Genomic DNA, 14941 nt, shown 5'->3' with positions numbered 1-14941 from the left:
AGATTTGATGGATTTGGGGTATTTCCTACGTGGACAAGATGTTTTTTAAAATATTTTTTTTATTTAAAAGATATATTAAAAAAATATTTTTTAAAATTTAAAAGATATTTTTAAAATTCATGTATTAAAATAATTAAAAAACATAAAAAAATTAATTTTAAATAAAAAATTTAAATTCTTTACAAACATCATTTTGGAAAGCAACATCTAATAATTCTAGGCTAATAATGTTTATGATGTTTTTTAAAAATATATTAAAATAATTTTTTAAATTTAGTTTTTATTTTAATGTTGGATTAAATAATTTGAGAAGTATTTTAAAACACCCCATTTGACTTTTTGACGATATCAAGATTCCGTTACATCCTACCAAAAGGTTAAAAAATAAATATATAATTGGAATTAATTTGCGGTGACGAGTTCTATTCCACTCGTAGATAAAAGAATCTTTTTTTTTTTCTCTCGTTTTTAGGTCCTTTATTTCCCCCTGGTAGATAGATAAAAGGAAACGCAAATGTAGGCCAAGACAATTCTTTCACTTTTGTCCCTGGCGAAGTTCTAATAAATAGAACTTTCCCAGAAGGCAAACAAAACACAAAAGAACACCATAATCTGTCCATCTTTGCCTCTTACTCATTCTTGTTTAGCTTTCTCCTTTTTGTGTTTCTTTTAATCATTCAAACTTTGCTTCTAGTTTGTCATGATCATAGGAGAGGCAGGCTACAGCTAGCTTTTTTTTACATATAAAGCTCTTGGTTTCACACTTGACTTGTTTCTCTTTGTTCCCTGTCTCAAGCTTGTCTTTGCCTTGTTTCTATCAAAGCTTTCTTGAGCTGGGTTTCAATAGTTATTCAATCTTTAGCAGCTGCAACCTGTGACCAAAGTGAAGGGTTTTCGACGTCTTTGTGTCAATGGGGTCGTGCTTCAGTGCAAGAATTAAAGCTGAGAGTCCTCCTCGAAACGGTATGTTCACAAATTCACACACATCTTGTTCTTGATGGATATTTTTTCTCACTGTCTGCCAAAAGGTAGTAATTTTTGTTCATTCCTTTTTTGATCTTTCGTTGAAAGATTTAATCTGTAGTAATTTTTCTATTTTTCTTGGCAAATTTGCTATCGATCAGGACATTTTTCCTTTCCTTTATTTTCTTTTCCAAAGTCTTTTTGTAAGTAGACGGTTCATTTCTTGCTTTGCATTTGTAGACATCTAGATGAATTTATAAGATATGATGCGTTGATTATCCAGGGGTGAACACAAAATATGCTGGCAAAAGTGGGAACGACAAGAGTGGGTCAAGCAGCAAGGTCTCTTCTTCCACAGTGCCTTCAACTCCTCGGACACAGGGTGAGATCTTGCAGTCCTCAAATTTGAAGAGCTTTTCCTTTAGTGAATTAAAAGCAGCCACCAGGAACTTCCGTCCTGATAGTGTGTTGGGGGAAGGTGGTTTTGGTTGTGTCTTCAAAGGGTGGATTGATGAGCATTCATTGACAGCTGCCAAGCCTGGAACAGGTACAGTTATTGCTGTAAAGAGGCTTAACCAGGAGAGTTCCCAGGGTCACCAGGAATGGTTGGTGAGTATCCCCTTTTCCATTCGTTCCTTGCCTGCCTATTTCTAAAACTCTTTCTTGAATTTTGTAGAAAGGTTTACAAATGTCCAGAGACAAGTTAAGATACAATCAATCGTCCAATATGAACTGGTATTCAATGCTTCTTGTAAAGAGCTGGATTAACCAAGTTAGAATTGAAACAGATTCACTAGAACATCCTTAATGATCCGGCTCTTGGCAGTTTTAGTACATAGATGATAATTTTTAAAGATAGTATGATTAATAGATTTTGTGCTGATTCTTCAACTGCAGGCAGAAATAAACTACCTGGGCCAGCTGTATCATCCAAATCTAGTAAAATTGATCGGCTATTGCTTAGAAGATGACCACCGGCTTCTGGTTTATGAGTTTATGCCCAAGGGAAGCTTGGAGAATCATCTTTTCAGAAGTGAGCAGTTGATATCATCCGATATCGACCTTTCAACTCAAGTTGTAGTATTTTCTATGACCTCGAATATCTTGGATAAAAATCATTGAAATAGTTTTTCTTACTGGAACAGGGGCTTCTTATTTTCAACCACTCTCGTGGAATCTCCGCATGAAGGTTGCCCTTGATGCTGCCAAGGGTCTAGAATATCTTCACAGTGATAAGGCGAAAGTTATATATAGAGACTTTAAGGCTTCTAATATCCTGCTCGATTCGGTGTGTGAAAATGTTTCAGTTTTTGAGTTTTGCTTCATGAGCTTTCACTTTACTTGCACCTCTCTTACACATTCTTTGTACATTGTGAAATGACAGAATTATAGAGCCAAACTCTCTGATTTTGGGTTGGCCAAGGATGGGCCAACAGGCAGTAAAAGCCATGTATCTACAAGGATCATGGGTACCTACGGTTACGCAGCTCCTGAATACATGGCAACAGGTATCTTTCAAATCACCACTATGGTCATGTTCACTTTTGTCATCCCTGCTTCAACCGCAGTGTCAAACAGTGGAACAACTCAATCCTATGCAATATGCTCTCAACCTTATTCTCCTGAAAGAAATGCTTATTTTATACGACTATGGCTTTTTATTGCTTTCATCTCACTTCTGTTTGTCTTTATGAAGGTCATCTAACTGCGAGGAGTGACGTATACAGTTTCGGGGTTGTTCTCCTTGAAATGTTATCTGGCAGACGAGCAATAGACAAGAACAGGCCCTCCAAGGAACACAATTTAGTTGAATGGGCAAAGCCTTACCTTAGCAGCAAGCGCAGAATTTTCCAAGTTATGGATGCTCGCATCCAAGGCCAGTATTCATCTAGTGATGCTCTGAAAGCAGCAAACCTTGCAATTCAATGCCTATCAACCGAGCCAAAGTACAGGCCAAACATGGAAGCAGTGGTAAAAGCATTGGAACAACTTCATAATTCCAATGACAACGATGGATCCAAGGGCTCTCGTGGTGAAAACCCCCAAAGAGTTAATCGAAGTTCAAGCAATGGTCCTAAATATCACAGGAAAAATGTCAACGAAGTTTCCAGTGGAAAACCTGCCTCTTATGCCGGGCCATATATTTCACCTCGTCGTACATAAAAGAGGAAGAATGTGCAGTACATGCTTTACGTTGTATATTGATCCCAAGGAAACTACAGATTTATTTTGATAGAGCGTTGTATCCCGTAAAGCATGGAATTCGAAACATGAAATTTACTGTACAGTTCTTCAATTCAACATCTAAATATGACAGTTTTTTTGTCACGCTTACTTACCGGGTGATAAGGAACTTGAAGAAGCACCGGAAACTCTAGGATTGAAATGGAATTTGCATGGTTGTGATTACAAGTTGGTAGAGGGACCAGGTTTGGCCCCGGTCCACTGAATGTTCACCTAAAACAAAATTCTCTTGGCTTGGAACTCAATTGTTCTTGAAAATCAAGTCTCATATTGGGACACGAGACCCTTGTACAAATAATAAAGAAGTATATCCGGATCTGCACCTACCGGGCAAGCTGTCCCACGCCCGAACGACAGGCAAAGAAACTTAGAAAGCATGGTAAATTTTTTTCACCATCAAAACTCAAGAGACTATCAACAAGCTCAAGTGACCCTGCAAACCGATTATGGTTAAAAACATGACAACGTTAATAAATGTAGATGCAGCTCTTACTTCTTGGCTCTTAAGTTTCCTGATTTTGTAATTACTGGAAGACCAAATGTCCAAGAGTAGAGCAGGAATTAGCCCTGTTCTTGCAATGTCCCCCGGCAATATGAAATAGATCAGAAACTGTTTAATCTTGGGAGAAATTCATTTTTCTATGGAAACATTTAACTCCTGGTAATCAAAATTGCAATTTTTGGTAACATTTACAAGCTCAAATGCTTTCAATTGTTCTTATGATGACAACGCAAAGCCAGCAACTTCTCCTAACAAACTCATCCACTACTCGTTTGATGACAGTAAAATCATAAATTTCTCTTAACATGAGAGTAGCACTGAGTTTATTTCAAGTCCCTGAATTCTTAGTTCAGAAGGGATCATTATGTTGCTTTCAAAACTATCAGGACTAAAATATAACTTCACTGAAACATGAAGGTCTTAAAATTAAATTACAATGAAGGGATCATTACGTTGCGTTCGAGTTTTGTGTTAACGGAGACAGCGAACGTGGGCGACAACCGGCGATCATGATTGCCACCTCAATGTCTCTGCTCCAGCACGTGTGTTCCGTGCCAATAGCACGTGCCATGCGACCTCGTTCCCTTACCATCATATCCTCTCGAAGCCTCTCCACCACCACCGCCTCCTCCTCCGCTCCATCACGTGCCTCTCACTTGGACCCACTCGGCATGTCCGAGCCTGAGCTTCAGAAAATCGCCTTCGAACTCGGCCAGGTAATCATCATTAAAGCTGAAAGCTACTTGTTTTCTGTTTGGTTCCTGAGAAAATGGAGCAGAAGAAAGTAATTAGTTGTGATACTTCAGTAATTGAAGAGAAAATAAATTGAGTTTTAGTTATTTATTTTTAAGACTTCAATTTTTTATATTTCAATTTCGTTGTTTTCTTCTTCTATTGAAAAAATATATAAATAGCAACGCTGTAGAGGAAAGCAGCTCCACCATCTAATATACCGGAGAAAAGTAAAAGAAACACAGGATTTTAGTCAATGTAAGCAGTACTGAACTCATAAATTAATTTAGGGCAGCTCTTTTTTGGTGTTCTTGTAGCTTACGTTAGTTTTATTTGTCCCCTTTTTTCCTAGGGAATTAGTGCCTCAGGCTGGTTCCTTTGTCTGTGCGGTGCACCACACAAACAAACTGGCAATTAGAAATGATCTTCAAGAAGCTGGATGGAAAGTTGGGCGATCACCAATTTTTCGTACTGTAACCGCAGCTGATGGCACGGTTAAGGTTGATATGCTGTTATGCTTGATTTGTAATTTGGCGTTCTGTGCTGTTATTGATTTTGTTCCAAACTTAGCTCTGTTGATCGAGGTGGTTTTAACATTGCTACATGGTTCTTGCTAAATGAAAGCTATATTCAGGGCAATTTTACTGCTGCTATGTGTCATATTCTTTATTTGCGTGACATACTTGGTCTCGAATGTTGTTGTATCATATGATAGGGTCTCGAATGTTGTATCATATGATAAGAAATTCTATTTTTTATCCTTCAATGTAATTATAGTTCTGGGGAAGCGAACACTTGCACTCACCCCTTTCTAATTTGAAGTTAAGTGTATGGTGTCATACACTCAAGCTTGCTAATGATCAAGCAGTTGTTGATGATACTGGACGATAACAGATTGATTGAAACTGTTGGTATTCAGTTGAAGATAAGAAAGGTTCAAGGCGGCTTTCTGCCTGTTTCTCATCTCAAGTACTTTCCATATCAAGGATTAGCCTTAGTAAAAAGTTTCTTGGTCATGGTGTCATTACGGGTTGCTGATAATTTTCTCGTGGTTCTCGTGGTTCCTTTTTACGTTTATAGTTAAGGTAGGCTGTCCTTTGCGCTGCTCATTTTGTGCCACTGGAAGGGGTGTTTTTTCAAGGAATCTTCAAAGGCATGAAGTTGCTGAGCAGGTCAGTGCTGCATGTCTTGTGCAATTGTTCTTCAAACCCAACTATCAAGTGGGACTGTTGAGAGTGTTTTACTGTTTGTATGACTGAGAACATATAGACTTGGTAGTTCTGTAACTACTCCATCCCTTTCAAAGTCATGCTTAGTGCTTTATACACTCAGGTTTTGGCTGTCGAGGAGATATTCGAGCACAGGGAGACAAATATGGTGTTCATGGGAATGGGTGAACCAATGTTGAACTTGAAGCACACCAATGCTCGAATAAGGTGGTGCCTTTTCAATTTTTTTGTCAACGATTATCCCATTGCTTCTATTCTATCTTTTGTTTAATTATTTTAATGACTACTATTGTCTTTGTTGTGTGTCCCCTTTCTTGATTTGGTTAGTTTTACCCGCCATGATCAATGATAAGTTTGACCAGAATAATCTTTCTCTGCAAGCTTACTTGGAAGTGGAAACGGTGACCTAAAAGAATTAAGATAAGATTTGACTGAAAAAAATGAGTCCCTTGACATTGATTTTGCTAGTTCAAAGATTAGTGAAGATGAGAGCTGCAAAGATACTTGTAGATGCCTACATGAATGCTCTGCCATTTTCATATACTATTTACTTCTGAAACAACTGGCCTCCCGTTTATTGTAAATTTTCAGCGGATCTCTATACATAGGTTTCAGATGTAAGAGTAAACAGAGAATATATGGTTGTATAATTCTTTGACACTGTAAATGTTGTCATCTGTCTCTGAGTAAATTGGGCCATTTCCAGTGATGTGCATGTCTTGATGCATTTTTCTCTTAATGGATCCCTTTGACGCCAAAAGTTTATGTTAGCCTGTGATGACATTTAATCATTTTTTCCCTCGTATACACCAGCTTACATGCTCCGAACCAGAAACTTACAGAATCAATTGTTCCAAATGCAAAATCCTACCCTCTAGAAGCAATTATGAAAGATTGCAAGGAGCACTTCCTTGAAACCATTCGACAAGTATCCTTTGAGCATGCGCTTTTAGGTACTGAAATTTCATTTAATATTTCTCTGCTTCATTTGAATTGATAGGACTGTTCTATCCTGTAACATACATTTGTAATTTGTTAGGGCAGCTGGGGTCAATGATAGAGTAGAGCATTTTAAAGAACTTGCCGACCTACTTCACCTGTGGGAACGTGGTCATCATGTGAATCTGATTCTTTCAATCCAATTCAAGGTTCTGATTACAAGCATCCACACAAAAAGGCGGTATGCACACCAGTCATAAACACACGGTTTTCCCCTGCTGTCAGTAAGAACACTTGAGTATTCAAATCACGCATTACCATTTCATTTGCTTTACCTTTCCACTCGGCAGGCACAAGCATTTGCAGCTGCTCTAGAGTCACGCAAAATAACTGCCAGTGTGTGTCGAACAAGGGGGACCTGGATGCAAGTGCAGCTTGTGGTCAGCTAAGAAATGAATTCCAAAAAAGTCCTCCAGTCATGAGTTCTGACAGCTTGCAATCAGAGAAAGTTGCGGTTGCATGCTGGTGCCTTGAGGTCTCTGGTTGGTTGCTTCTCTGATGGTATTTCAGACTTGTTTTCTTCCCTGGTGTGCAAGAATGCTTGACGACCAGGCTAGTTGGTGTCTCCAAGCATGCTCGTTGTGGCATAATGTAGAATTTGTTTCTGCCGCGCGGCTGCAGAAGTGGAAGTTCGTTTCATACATGATGCAAAAATTGAGGGGGTTCATGAATGGGCTCATTTTGCTGATTTCTTCGGAGAGTTTTTGGTCGTCAATAGCCTGAAACACATGAGATGAAGAAAGGACTCAATGATCTTGTACACAACACAATCAGCAGTGTTGGCTATATTTTGTAAAGAATTAAAGATGTAACCTACGACCATCCATTTTTATTTATTAATAATAATAACGTGCTTCCATCTTTGCTCGTAATGAGAAAGGGATCGTTGATCTTATGCATGTGTAGTCTGGAGCATAATTGTAAAATCCGGCTGTAGATTGATTCGGAGAACGAGATCCAGAGTCTAACTTAGTCTGGGTTGTTAGTTAACTAGCCAAAACTGATCCCGTGACAGTCATCTGATCTGGTCAAGGTTTTTGATGACTTGAGTGACTCTGCTAAACTTGGCCGGGTCAATTGTAAAAAGAAAGAACGAACAAAATTTCATTAGATACCTAGAAACCTGATATGTTCATTCAAAAAATGACGAAACCTGTGTTTTCTTAGATAGACATTGTGATTGTTGTCATTTAAATATTCAAGATTTTAAATTTAGATTGTATTTTAGTTATTTGAATTATATTTGTTAATTTGAAATTTAGGTCTTTAAATTATTATTTTTTATTAATTAAAAGTTGTGTTGAAATTGTGACATGTTTATAATTAATAAACCATTTTTAACGTAGAGTGTCATTAATCTACTAGGATGACCCGATGAACCAAACCACCTATCTACAAAATGTTACTGAGAAATCACCCTTTAATGTATTTATATTATATTATTGAAAAAGGGTCAATTTATTAACCAAATTGGTCAGATGACCCGAAGACCTGAAACCTCCGCCGAGTCAGTTTCCAGTCCGGTAGCATGATATTTTCCAGTTGTTTTTTAGATCAATACTTGTATTTAATTTCTCGACGACAATCTTTCCAGTAATCATGAGTGCAAATGCCAGAATCGTTAAAATTTGTATCGCAGATCCGCGCTCTTCATTCTCTACACCAATACTCTCTTTGCTCTTTAGAAATGATTCGGGTGATATATTTCAAGCTCGAATTAAAAAAATTACCGTGAAAAAAAAAATTCCCAGTGCACGATTCATGAATGTTTACCAGGTGAGCGAAAAAAAACTTCGGTGGGTAGTTGGTTTATACACACCAATAAACCCATATTGCCTCTCATCATTGACCCACAGAAGACCCCGTTTCAAAATCAAAGCCCTAGAGTGATTAGACTAATTAACCCGAGTTCACCGCATGACACATATTTTTATTTTTTTATAAAAAAATTGTATACATAAGTTTTTTTAATGTATTTTTATTGTTTTAAAAATCTTAATTCAAATAAAAAATCTTATGCATATATGTAATAAAAAAAATCAAGAATTATGTGTTCCAATAAATAAATAAAAAGTCATTAACGATATCTAAAATTAAAACTTAAAAAAATCAAGAGAAAAAATATAGATTAAGATGTTTAATGTTGGAAGACGAAACATTTACCGGGTTGTGTGTGCTAAATTTATTTATTGAAATATTTTTTTATTTAAGCAAGCGATAATAGAAATAGAGATATAAATTAAATTGATTGAATAAAATAAAAAAATATCATGTGAAGCTGCACATGTTATAGATATTATCAAAAAATAGTTTTTAATTTTCAAAAATAAAATTCATCTATACAAAAGATAAAAAAAATAAATTATAAATGAATAAGAAAAAACTCTTCAAATTTAAATGTATAACTAAAAAAAATAATTTTTCATGTAAAATAGGCTTTCCAAACAAAATAAAAGAGAAAAGAAGTGTTAATTTAGATATAAATTTTAAAAAATAGAGAAAAAACTATAAAAGAATCATTAATTAAAAAAACATTAGAAAAAAAAAGGAGCAAAGGTCAAGCGTTGCTGGGCTTGGTATGCCAGGTGCCCCAGACCATCCCGTTTGGCCTATTTTGTCATGGCCTGCGCAATTGGGCCTTTAGTTTTTTTTTGTTTGTAACTAATGTGGATGAGATATCGTCCAATCTTTTTTTTTTTTTGAAATAAAAAACATACGACACATCGTTTGTTTTGTCCAGATTTCACCTACTATGGTGATTAGAAAATTAGGGCTTGGATTAGTTTACTCAAAAACTCGTTTTTCAACCCATTTTGACAAAAAAAAACCCTGTAAAACATATAGAAATCGTAATAAACCTATCTATGACTTGCCCTAAAGACAGAAATCAACCCGAATTCAAAAATTACCTTGAGTTTATATCTATTTTTTCATGAATTGTAGAGGTAAAAAACACTTAATATTAATTGTTTTCATTAGATAGAATCATTTGACACGGATATTATTTGCTTTGTGGTTTAAATTGCTTCCAACAACATTTTTCTTTTTTTTCTGCTGGAATTTGGTGACCTCTCTCTCTTTTCTCTCAATCAAGGATTAAAAAAATAATAAGAATGAATTGATTTCTTTTTCATTGTAGTCCCTTTTTTTTCAATTCCATCTTTTTATAAGAAATTAAAATCAATTAGTCTTTGATTAGAACTAAATCACTAGGAAAAATTTTGAGGATCAAATTGAAGAAAAGAAAAATTTTGCATGGCCCATCCACAATAATGCCTGAGAGAATGAATAGTGGAGCCTTGCATAGTAAAAAACTCACGCTTTTTAGAGTAATATTTAATTATAAATTAATTCATAGTTTTATAAAATACATTAAATAGTCTCTTTACTTTAAAAAAATTAATTACTAGTCCCTTGACCAATATTGACCATGCTTAAAATGATTCGTTTTTCTCATTAATATTTTCGTATTATTTTCATGTTTTTCCTTTTTATATATCTTCAAGACAAAATAACAAAATAAATTACAAAAGAACCGGAAGAGAAATACTAATTTCTTAATATTTAAAACTAGGGGTACCATTCCAATTTATTCTGTACAACTAGAGGGACTATTTTGTTATTTACTGCCATGAAGTAGGATTTATCTGGGACGCCTCCTACTCCTGAATCCTTTAAAAAACCGGATTGACCCGCCACTATTCCGGTCCATCTAGGGTTTATAAGAAAATCCCCTCCTGATTTCGCTTCAGAAATAAAAGCCTGACAAAAATTAAAGACAAGATCATCGGATTTTACTACAGTAAGTACCTTCAGATCCAAGTAAAACCTTTCTTCTTTGTCTCTCATCGTAAAAGTTATCATTGTACAGGTAATAACTTAATCTTTTGTTTCTTCTTCTTCTTCTATTTTATTTTTTCTCCAAATCTCATTAAAGAAGCTTAAAACCCTAGCTCATAATTAAGTTGTTGAAAACCAAAATTGAAGCTGAAATGGTCCTTATAATTGGGGTTTTTTAGTTGATACTGTAAAAAGCGAAGGTCGATTGCTCTTTCTGACTGGTAAAATTTATTTTTTATCTAGTTCATTCAAGTTAATGGACTCAACTAGTGCAGTTAACTTCAATTGATTATGAGACTAGCAGAAAACAAATGGGGGGATTAGAACTAAATTGTGGTTTATAGTTTGATTTTTTTTTGTTTTTACTTTTCTTTACTAGGTACACAACGGGCTGGCTTAATTTTACTCCAATAATAGAAGAATATGTAACGGGGCAAGAAGTTTTGTTCTTTTTGTTGAAAAGATGCAATTTATGTGTTAGATTGACATAAATTATGATGTGGTTGAATTGATAGGTATATAATGAGGAGATATAGTCCACCATACTACAGTCCTCCGAGGAGGGGATATGGAGGGCGTGTAAGAAGCCCACCAAGAAGAGGATATGGAGGTGGTGGTGGATATGGGAGACGCAAGGACCAAAATAGTGGAAGCCTACTGGTTCGGAACATTCCTCTTGATTGCAGGTATTTGAAATTTCACCCTTTATTTGTTTTGGTGAACTGGGTTTGAGCTTTTAAGAGATACCCTATCGAGTTCTTTTTTTTTTGCAGACCAGAAGAACTTCGAGGGCCATTTGAGAGATTCGGAGTCGTAAGAGACGTCTATATTCCTAAGGACTACTACACAGGGTGAGTTTTTTTTTTTTTTTTTTCATACGGGGAATTGGTTAAATCGGTAATGAGATATTGCCATGGTTTTATTCAATTATTTTATGTTTCTGTCATTGTTACTTACAGTGTAGGTCGTATTTTTTTCTTGTTTACCACTTTACTTCTCTTCTCTATCTATTTTTATAGAAATACTTTATTGATTCATTCTATTCATGCAATGCCTATGATAGCTATTCACAATCCTGTTAGAGTCAGTCATTTGCCTCTACCTTTAAATAACCAAGCTTGAGAATAAGCATGAGCAGTAGTGCTTTGACTGGTGAAATGGTTATCAACTAGTCAATAGGAGCACAAATGGTGTGGAGTTCTTCTATGTGTGTTTGACTTTCAATAAAGTTTTTTTTTTTTTTTTTTTCCAGTTGATAGTAATGTTTGAGGATTATGGCTTTGTTGTTTGTTTGTTTTAGTCGATAGTAACATGAGGAGAAATCTTGGGAGTTATTAATCGCAGTGTAAATTACCAGCCCTCATTTTTACTGGAAAGGGAAAATATGCTGTTCTTTTGGATTTTACCTCCTGATTCTATGTTCCTAAATTACGCTAGCTACTTCAGTTACGATATGTAAATAGGGATGGGAAAGCATACTTGAATTGCTTTCCAAACTATTTATCAGGGTACTGGTTTTTTTTTTTCACAGTGAATTAAATTTTGAACTGGTTTGTCAGGGGGTATGTTGGTTTGAAGTTAAAAATCAAGACCAAGCCCCACCATTGATGAAGACCTACTGTTTATCATTCGCTAACATATTGGTCTCAAGAGTAATGTTCAATGAAGAATGTTCCTTTATGAAGAGAGATTAAAAAAAAAAACAACCACTAAAGTTTGACGAGGTAGAAGATTGATTCTTGACAACTGAAGGCAACTTGAGGAGAATTTAAGTTTGGGAACGTTGAATTGAAGTGCATCTTATATTTACAAGAATGTGAAGATTTTTCAAGTGACTTGCCTCTTTTGAAGTTGCCTTTCATACTTGATTGTTAAAGAAAAGGCCAGCCATTAAGCCTGCTTTCAGTAAAATCATGTCCGCGTATGTGTAAGTGCTCTGGAGCTAGACTGTAGATTTGTAAGGAAAGGTACTAGGTAGTGATATTATGACAATCCCTAGGCAAGCTGTTTTAGTAAGTCACTCTTCTCAGAAAGTCGTGCTTGCTCATACACAACTTTCCATACTTTGATTGATGCCTTGCTGTGTCTTATATGCAGGGAACCTCGAGGGTTTGCATTTGTGCAGTTTGTGGATCCATATGAAGCTATGGAAGCTCAGCATCGTATGAATGGGCAGATTTTTGCGGGGAGGCAGATATCTGTGGTGTTAGCAGCAGAGACAAGAAAAAGGCCCGAGGAGATGCGCCACAGAGCTAGGGTTAGGTAATATCTCTCCCTTGTGCATAAACCATGTGATTTTACTGTTATAATTATTAGTTTTTTTAGATTCTCTACATTTACTTTGTACATTCCACAGAGGACCATCGAGTCAAGGAGGAAGATCCTCCAATTATGGTAAGCCATCACTCATTATAGTGTTATTTTCCAGTACCATGATTTATTGAAGTTTTTGTCCACATTTTCTGTTGTCCGCAAATGACTGTGTTCAGCTCAGCTGACTAAATTGATAATGACCCTGTGCACGACTTGTTTCTTGTATTGCTTGAAGACTAGTTTTTCTGCATTTTGTGTATGGTTCTTCTGCATTTTGTGAATGGTTCTGGAAGTCGTGCATATTTCCAAAGTAAAAATATGTTCTTTGGAAAAAATTGAAGTCTTTGAAATAATGGTGATTGTGATGTTGAAGCAATGGATCATCAATGATTCTCATAACATGGATCCACTGCTATTTTTGTAGGATTATGATTATCAGTCTATAAAAGATTACTAGCCTATAACATGCTCACTTTCTTCAGAAAAGTGGCATTGATTTTTTATTTTTTATTTTTGAATTTTTGGCGCATGAGGAAGGAATTTGTGGTTAAACCATCCTAGAAAATATCCTGGTGGGGAGCTTCAAGTTGAGTTATCAAGGTTTATTAATCTTGCGAGATGACATGAGGATAGCAAATTTCCTTTATCAATCAAACTACTGCATTGGTGTTAATCTTCGTGTCCTTTCTTTTCCCTCTGCTAAAATCTTGAATTGGTTTGCTACAAAATTAATCACTGCTCTGTATCAAATATGTTTTAGGACGTTCTCGTTCTCGTTCATTATCACGGTCCCCTCGCCATTATCCCAGTTCTAGGTCTCGATATCGCTCCAGGTAAGCTTCCATGGTTACAAATTTGCCATCATATTGTCCTAATCTACATCTGAAACAGGTTGATAGATGTGAATTTTAACTTTGGTAGGTCATACTCTCCTGCCCCGAGACGGCGGGACTACTCCGCTTCCCCTGATAGAAGGCATGCAGGCCATCCAAGATCTCCGAGAGGTCCTCCACCAGAGCGAGATGGTGACCACAGCCGCAGGTCGTATTCTCCAGCCTATGGCCATGGTGATGATCTTAATGAAAATGGCAATGGGTTTGGCGAGTAAGTGTAGATTTCTCTTCTCTACTGTTGTCATCCATGTATTTAGGTCATTCCATGCCCTTGTAGTGGGCTGTCATGCAGAAGTGATTGACCACAGGCATTGAAAAGCATGGGTTTTATGATGCTTTCATAACAGAAAATTCCTAATTATTTATGAGAATCACAATGCCAGACTGGTAATGATAGGAATGCTGTTCAATGTTCATGGTTTTAGACCCTGTTATAAAACCGAGCAGTTAATATGTCTTCTTTCAGTTCAAAGTTAATTTAGTAGGGGATGAATGCACTCTGAAATTTGTTTATGCTTATCAGTTGACCCAAATTTCTTAAGAGGCATGTGCATTTAAGCTATACTTGAAAACATGTTGATTGTAGGAAATCGGCATATGATTTCGAGGAAGCACGAGCTTGGAGGCCGTCACCTGGTAGAGCATCAAGGTCACCTTCTGGATCAAGATCTAGGTCGGCTGACTTGTCACCAAGGCATACTAGATAAGGCAAATGAAGTAGAATCTAGTCTATGGTCATGAGTCTGATGTGTGCCAGGATTAACATGGTTTTCAGCATGCATCAGCAGATGGTAGTAGGCCTATGTTGCCTCTAGTGGATGAATTGGAATATCTAAATTTTTTCCAAAACCCACGTAAACTTATGTTTTGATTTAATCGTTTATGCACTTCAACTGGCTTGATGCAACGCAGCTTTCCAGATTTTATCTCCATATGATCTTGATATTTGAATGCATCCAGTTGCGCCGTTAGTGTGTTATGATGGGTCACGCTTCCCTTCAGTCTGAAATTCCTCTATTTTTCTCTGTTGATTTGGCTAGACATACGATACCTCCTTTAAAATTATAATAAATAGAACTCCAGCTCATTAATCTCTCTCAACTCAACCCTGAAACTTAGTTAATCCAAGTAAATTCGCAACGATTGCCTCTCTCCCTCTCCTTTTTCCTTGACCTACCATCTAAAACAATTCTGCAAATATCTTCTTTCTGAATAAAAAAAGTTAT

General features: G+C 36.3%; 3 protein-coding genes across 9 annotated transcripts; all 3 read left to right on the top strand.

Moving 5' to 3' along the window:
• Positions 1–463: 463 nt before the first annotated feature.
• On the top strand, positions 464–3297 carry LOC118059716 (receptor-like cytoplasmic kinase 176). Its single transcript, XM_035072666.2, has 6 exons — positions 464–963; positions 1247–1572; positions 1861–1996; positions 2109–2251; positions 2348–2471; positions 2660–3297. Exons 1-6 carry the CDS (start codon positions 912–914, stop codon positions 3124–3126), a joined length of 1248 nt encoding a protein of 415 aa, XP_034928557.1. The 5' UTR covers positions 464–911; the 3' UTR covers positions 3127–3297.
• A 141-nt stretch (positions 3298–3438) lies between these two features.
• On the top strand, positions 3439–7778 carry LOC118059766 (uncharacterized). The gene is made up of 7 exons (XM_073412026.1): positions 3439–4425; positions 4624–4699; positions 4794–5613; positions 5774–5877; positions 6484–6623; positions 6715–6850; positions 6960–7778. The coding sequence occupies exons 4-7, from the start codon at positions 5816–5818 to the stop codon at positions 6982–6984; spliced, it is 363 nt and encodes a 120-aa protein (XP_073268127.1). The 5' UTR covers positions 3439–4425; positions 4624–4699; positions 4794–5613; positions 5774–5815; the 3' UTR covers positions 6985–7778.
• Positions 7779–10321: 2543 nt separating this feature from the next.
• On the top strand, positions 10322–14647 carry LOC118059714 (serine/arginine-rich SC35-like splicing factor SCL30). Of its 7 annotated transcripts, none has more exons than XM_035072660.2 (9): positions 10368–10540; positions 10889–10934; positions 11025–11195; positions 11283–11360; positions 12607–12771; positions 12866–12903; positions 13583–13655; positions 13744–13926; positions 14302–14647. In XM_035072660.2, coding segments are annotated over exons 2-9 (831 nt in total). In that variant the 5' UTR covers positions 10368–10540; positions 10889–10932; the 3' UTR covers positions 14423–14647. The 7 variants fall into 7 exon arrangements, with proteins under 7 accessions (XP_034928553.1, XP_034928551.1, XP_034928555.1 ...); XM_035072664.2 differs by having other exon boundaries at positions 10889–10942; XM_035072659.2 differs by having other exon boundaries at positions 10374–10471.
• Positions 14648–14941: the final 294 nt, after the last annotated feature.

This window comes from Populus alba, chromosome 10 (assembly GCF_005239225.2).
Source record: "Populus alba chromosome 10, ASM523922v2, whole genome shotgun sequence".
NCBI lineage: Eukaryota > Viridiplantae > Streptophyta > Magnoliopsida > Malpighiales > Salicaceae > Populus > Populus alba.
This window is presented reverse-complemented; position numbering and strand designations above follow the sequence as displayed.

Excerpts from the sequence above, each read along its gene's own strand:
- LOC118059714 (XM_035072660.2), top strand. Across the intron at positions 11,361-12,606 it reads CCTAAGGACTACTACACAGG|GGAACCTCGAGGGTTTGCAT; the intron begins GTGAGTTTTTTT and ends TCTTATATGCAG. Across the intron at positions 12,772-12,865 it reads CGCCACAGAGCTAGGGTTAG|AGGACCATCGAGTCAAGGAG; the intron begins GTAATATCTCTC and ends TACATTCCACAG.
- LOC118059716 (XM_035072666.2), top strand. The coding sequence starts at position 912 with ATGGGGTCGTGCTTCAGTGCAAGAATTAAAGCTGAGAGTCCTCCTCGA. Across the intron at positions 964-1,246 it reads TGAGAGTCCTCCTCGAAACG|GGGTGAACACAAAATATGCT; the intron begins GTATGTTCACAA and ends TTGATTATCCAG. Across the intron at positions 2,252-2,347 it reads CTAATATCCTGCTCGATTCG|AATTATAGAGCCAAACTCTC; the intron begins GTGTGTGAAAAT and ends GTGAAATGACAG.
- LOC118059766 (XM_073412026.1), top strand. The coding sequence starts at position 5,816 with ATGGTGTTCATGGGAATGGGTGAACCAATGTTGAACTTGAAGCACACC. Across the intron at positions 5,878-6,483 it reads CACACCAATGCTCGAATAAG|CTTACATGCTCCGAACCAGA; the intron begins GTGGTGCCTTTT and ends CGTATACACCAG. Across the intron at positions 6,624-6,714 it reads CTTTGAGCATGCGCTTTTAG|CTGGGGTCAATGATAGAGTA; the intron begins GTACTGAAATTT and ends TTGTTAGGGCAG.